At 48.1% G+C, this 6000-nt stretch overlaps 1 protein-coding gene across 3 annotated transcripts in view; it reads left to right on the top strand.

The window, feature by feature from the left end:
* Nucleotides 1-302: 302 nt before the first annotated feature.
* Nucleotides 303-6000, top strand: part of LOC119188023 (putative exonuclease GOR) — a 91221-nt gene continuing 85523 nt past the window's right edge. For 2 of the 3 annotated variants that reach the window (XM_075886630.1, XM_075886628.1), the window contains exon 1: nucleotides 443-581. In XM_075886630.1, coding sequence (XP_075742745.1) covers nucleotides 566-581 — 16 coding nt within the window. In that variant the 5' untranslated portion in view covers nucleotides 443-565. The other variant, XM_075886629.1, reaches the window with a different exon arrangement.

The raw sequence follows: 6000 nt of genomic DNA, 5'->3' as shown, positions 1-6000 counted from the left end.
AACTGCCTGCGAACTTCTTCCCTACTATGTGAATGTAAATATTTTGAATTGGTATTTATTTGTGTAACTAACTATGAGATCTCTATTATTTTTATTATTTTTTGTTTGTTGGGTAGAGTGGGACGGAGGTATTAAAAATAATGACGTGTTATTTCAGAACACTACGCGGGGTATGCACCAGAACAACGCAGATACGGCGCAAAATGAACCGTTTTTATTGCTTCTTTTATAAACGCTACAGTGCACATATGTTAATCTAAACTGGAAATCACACACGGGGTTGGTGTTGTTTTGCCGATCGTTCGACGGTTGTCTCCAAACTTTCACAGACAGGGGTTGGGTGATATTCTAGATTGGTAAAAAAGTCATGTCTGTTGGATAAGAAAATTGGCACGAGGGTTCAACTTGCCTCTAATCAACAACACTTCGGTTAGTAAATGCTTTCCTTGCGCCTGCGCAAGGAACTCTAATTGCAGTTGTCATTCGGTGCAGTGCCATCCGCATTCCACTACCGTAAGGGCAACGGCAAAGTTGCAGGCGCGGTATTCCCGGACTTTCGTGTGAAATGACGCCGTCTTCAGGTGAGCAATGTTTTAATATTCGCGGCTGATGACATCGACATGTTTATGGTACGAGTGAGGAAAGCGGCACTGGAATATTCGTGTTTCGTTTGTACCGCTGGAGCGTACGGCACCGTCGGTAAAGAGATTTAGAATAACGTTCGAAGGGGTTGCGGGCGTTGCCTTAGTTGCGGACGGCATATGAGTTTTAGAATAGCGTTTGCTCCCCCCGGGAAGTCTAAAGACTTTCACCCCGACCGCAAACCCAAATGCACGGAAGATACACACAGCCATTCACGGGCCTCGTGGGCAGCGATTGCCGCACGATATTTTGAATTTTCTACGGGCGGGCCGCGAACGACGGCTTGCATTACGACGCTTGCGCAGTGGCAGCAACCGCACCGCAAGGGTTCGCGGTGCGCTATTCTAAAACTCCGTGGTGTCCCCCATGAGACAACTCACGGTGACGACGCTAGCCCAGTAACCGGAACCTCGAGGTATTTTACGAGCGAATTGGCGGAAAGGTGTCGGCGGGAGGACGCAGGTTCGATTCTCGGCGGCCGCAATTCGATGGGGCGAATTTCAAAGAACACACGTGGGCTTTCATTTAGGTCGTGTTAAGAAACCCCAGCTAATCAAAACTGATCCAGATTTTTCACCACGACGCGCCCTACAATCATATCATGGCGTTTCCCTGGTCGAACACTAGTGAAACGGCTTCATGAAAATTAAGCACTTCAACTGTAGGCTGAAGCATTTCTTAAATTCTTAAATTATTCGGTTCTCAAATTTCGCGTTACCACGTCTTGTCGGTAGCTGGTTTGTGATTCACAAACGGTGCAGAATCCACGTGCGCATTCTGTTCCGAACATTAGAAAGTTATATTTTAGCGGAGTATAGCGGCACACCAATGCGCATGCGCAGTACGCTAAACGACCTGCAGCGTGTACCGCGCGCACTCTAGTTTTCTATATTTTTTATTATTCCCCCATTATTCACGAACAGAGGCGCAATAACGTTCCGATGCCGTCGTTATAACGCTGATGCATGTTAATCACTACGTGATTATACTGTCTCGACGTCACCAAAGCCGTCATGTCGTGCGTCGATGATGTCGCGCGCAAGCAATCCGTATCGTAGAGACCAGGTGCTGGTGAAACGACTTCAACAGGCCCCTGGATTGTGATCATACTTCAAAAGTGCAGTTGCGGACACCATGTGATCCTTTTGGTCGAGATTGAGGCTGCCACCCACTCTTCGAACACTACATGCAGGATTGCGAGTGCTGCAAAGTGAGGCCAACCGTGATCGAAGCCACTGAAAGGGCACGTACAAAACCTATCAATACAGTAAAGCTCGTTATTTCCAACTTGGATTATTTGAACTTAGTTAGAACTGACGCTCTGGTCCCGGCACAACCATATATGTATTTCTATGGGGGAAAACTTCCGAGAATTCGAACGCGTCGGTATCTATTACGGTTATTTCGAACTGGGAGCCCCATGGCTTTCGTCCTTCCCTCGCAGAAATCGGCCCACTATGATCACCGAATCACTCAGTACGTTCATCACTGTAAAGAGTGTAGTGATTGATTTTTATGTGCGCTTTTACGGTTGTAAATGTCGTTTGTCTGCTGCTACTGCTGTATGGGTGGCGCGGCCCAGTCGGGCCACGTTTGTTTGGTGCTGTCCTTCTGGACAACTTCACTAGTTTTCTAATGAAACTTGTAGCACACAATATAGGCATACGGTCGGGCGAAATGAAAGAAAAATTTGAAAGTAGTGGACATACATTTTTATTTCACTCGTTACCTTCAAACGTCAATGCAGAAAGTTTCCTTTGGGTATAAGGTATGTGCTACCTAGCTTATATACCAAGTTTCCACAGTTCGAAATTTTCTAAAAAAAATAAATAGAGGCACCAGTTGTGTCCTTTTGCCTCAACCTCCCAACCTGTGGTTCAAGATGAAACAGCGTTAAAAAAAGATCATGTCTTCAGTTGTTCCCCCTGCAAAAAAGCTCCGGAAAAAACTGCTTTCCACCTCGCAAGCAGCCCCGTTGTGTCACGCGGCGCTGGCCCGTTAGTTGTGTGATGGATGAATGGGTGCTATAAGCGTCCCCTTTAAGACGGGGCGGTGACATGTGTGGCACCAGGTTCGCAAGAAAAAATTGAAAAGAAAACCTTTTTTTAATATTAGCCCCATGCCTTACCTACTTCGATTCAATTGATATTATTATATCTAAGAAAAATATAAATTTATGTTCAATCTCTCTGCCTCTTCAGGCAGAATGACCTCATTTTCCCACAATTTCTGTCATAAATTACTACTTTTCTGCCATCAATACTCTAACCGTCTCTTGATTTTATCGCGAACGTGCCCAGCTTTCCATGTTGGTCCCTAAAACCCAAAGCAAAATGTAGGCTTGGAAACGATGGAACATGTTCTGATTGAACGCGGTGATATCCACGTATACCTCAGTGGATATCACCGCATTCAATCAGAACATGTTCCATCGTTTCCTTTCTCCCCCACAGCTTGTACATCATTCTGCTTCTTTATTGAACCTTGCTTTACGACTACGCGTTTTAAGGCAACCCGACCTCGCTTCGGACAGTAAAGCGACTTTTCTTGAATTATCGTAAAACCTCTCCCGCCTTATTTCGCTCTTGCCATTTCGGTAGTTACTGAGGGTTGGCTTCTTTTCCATGGTTTTCATACAATAAATCTGCTCCACCTCTTCGACTTCTCGCTTAAGGCTCCTTGTTGCCTTATCGGCCACACGGCCAGCCGTATATTTACTGGTGAGCCTCCTAGTTCCTTTTCTCCATATTCTGTCCAGACTTTTCTTACATAAATACCTGAACGCTTTCCCTGGCCATTTACTCTCCTCCATTTTCCCAAGCCTCTCTTCACATCTCATTTTGCTCTGAATTTCCCTTACTTCAAAGACTGTCCATCCCATATCCCCCTTTGGGTGAATCACGCGCGCCCTCGGCGTGCATTACCCTAATCTTTCCGTGCCAGACTTCCCCGTGCTCACAGGCATGACTTCCCAAGCGGTGGCATCAGGATCGTCCCTTCCGGCGCCATACGACCATTTGCGACCCTGGCTACCACTGCCTTTAAGTTCGGGACGTCAATCGAGATTTCGCCCTCCGGAAGCTTGACTGGTGACAATGGAGTGTCATTTGAGGGTAAAACGGACCCCATGGGCTATGACGCTCGTCTGGCTTAAGGGCTTTTGTGAGCCCGAGGCCGCCTCGCACGCTGGACGTTGATTTTGCAGCAGTGAAACTTTGTTGCGCACTACTGTAAAGGTAGTTTAAACGTCGTGGCTCTCGCCTTTGAAAAGTGTCCTTGTTTCGGAGTTTTACACTTGTGTGCGCGCTACTGCTGAGATAAATCGCACCACACAGGCACTGCGAGGCTTCTGGCTCCAATGGGTCGAAAGGCACGAACCCCGACGGTGTTGTAACTTTCGAGTCAATCAGCTCGTGTGAGCGCGTCACTTGTGTCGGTATCGCCTAAGCAGGCACGAACTACCAAAGCTACAACAGTGTGATCCGTTTAGTGCGCTCCCAAGAAGCGGGTGCGTATTGACAGTCTGGTTATCGCTGTCGGCGCCGGGTGCCGTTTACACGGTCTGGTTTGCTGCGGGCACGCTGGATTCGCGTCTATTTGTCATCGTTTTCCTGCCCATCATCTCGCCCGAAGAAGCTCCCCAGGAGCCTTCGAAGGTGGGGATACCCTGCAATCTCAAGAAAGCCATCCCAAGATTCTTACATGACTAGCGGCTGGCCGAAGACACTTTTGGCCGTAAGACTTTCTAAAAGTTGTGCTGTTCTGCTACCTTGCCTGGCATGAAGCACGACGCTCTTTATTGGACGTGTGACAATGCGTGAAGTCTCGTGCGTGCAAGCCCTTTGGGTGCATACAGACCCTCAAACCCTTTCGCCACCAACAGAAGCGACTTGGGGAGGCCAAGCAACCGCAGGAAGACTGCAAGGTCAAGCAACCGCAGGAAGACTGCAAGGCTGGCCCTAAGTCACGCCACCAGGACCTAACGTGGGAGTTTTGACTCCCTCCCACGCCTAGCCATGCGTGGCTTTGCCGTGTCCGGGGAAAAGGGGATCCTGGGGGTTGAGCCGACGCTAGGTGATTGGACCTTTAAGGCCCCCGGGCAGAGGCAACACACCCCTTTGGCCCCGGCTTCACGTAGATGGCACCCCTGGGCTGACCCACCCAGGGGAAATCGGCAGTCACCTTTTCCTATCTCTCTTCCCTACAACTTCGTCTTTATCTCTCTCTTTTTTAGTCTGTCCTGTCTACTTCTCTCTTCTGTTTACTTCCAATTTTCCTGGTGGCAAGGGTTAACCTTGTGTAATTACTCAACCTTGAGTAGTTATATTTGGTTATAGTGGCAATGTACGGCTGGCGTCTGCAGCCTTATGCTATTAAGTGCTTCAGCGTCCCCTGGTTGGACTCCATGGTGGGTGGTCGCCATTGCTGCCGAAAAAAAGTACACTACTATGGGAACACCTGCATTTCCCCGTCTCCTAGATCGTCCCCCGCCTAAGAGGGGACGCACGATGTCATATCGATTTTCAGCCAACCCAGACAACGCTTTCCAAAATTCCATGTTGTGCACAGCGAAAATTCAACAAAACAAGCCAGAGCCATATCTCCATTTCTTGTTGCGAAATCTCTGACTGATGTCTTTGGCCCAGGATACAAGGTTACAAAGATGGCTAGCGGCGACCTTCTCCTTGAGCTGCCTGAAAAACATCACTATGAAAAACTTGGCAGTCTCGTAGCATTTGGTGATATCCCAGTATCTGTTTCACCTCACAGATCAATGAACACCACACGCGGAGTTGTTTCAGAAGCAGACCTTCTTGAAATGTCTGAACAGGAACTGCTTGAAGGGTGGAAAGAGCAAAATGTCACGGATGTGAAACGAATCGTCATCAGACGCGACAACAAAGAAATACTTACCAAACATTTAATACTCACTTTCGCATCTAGCACACTGCCTTCATCTATAGACACAGGCTACATCAAACTTTCTGTCCGTCCCTACATTCCCAATCCAAGACAGTGTTATAAATGTCAACGATTTGTTCATGGCTCGCAGAACTACCGGGGTCAGGAAACTTGTGCAAGATGTGGTGGCCACGACCACACATCTGATAACTGTGTTACTACGCCTCACTGCGTGAATTGTGACGGGGAACACGCCGCGTATTCATGTTCGTGTCCTAACTGGAAGAAAGAAAAAGAAATCATCACTCTTAAAGTCAAAGAAAACATCACATTCAAAGAAGCAAGACGAAGAGTGTCGCCATTTTACGGCGCAACATATGCTCATGCGGCGCGTCAGGGGGCAACGCCGCACCAGCCCTCGCCACCCCTTCGGCCCGCGCAGAGCGAGCCATCGGC

The sequence above is a fragment of the Rhipicephalus microplus genome, chromosome 2 (genome assembly GCF_043290135.1).
Source record: "Rhipicephalus microplus isolate Deutch F79 chromosome 2, USDA_Rmic, whole genome shotgun sequence".
Taxonomy (NCBI): Eukaryota; Metazoa; Arthropoda; class Arachnida; order Ixodida; family Ixodidae; genus Rhipicephalus; species Rhipicephalus microplus.
The sequence above is the reverse complement of the archived record's forward strand: the minus strand, read 5'-3'. Positions and strand labels throughout refer to the sequence as shown.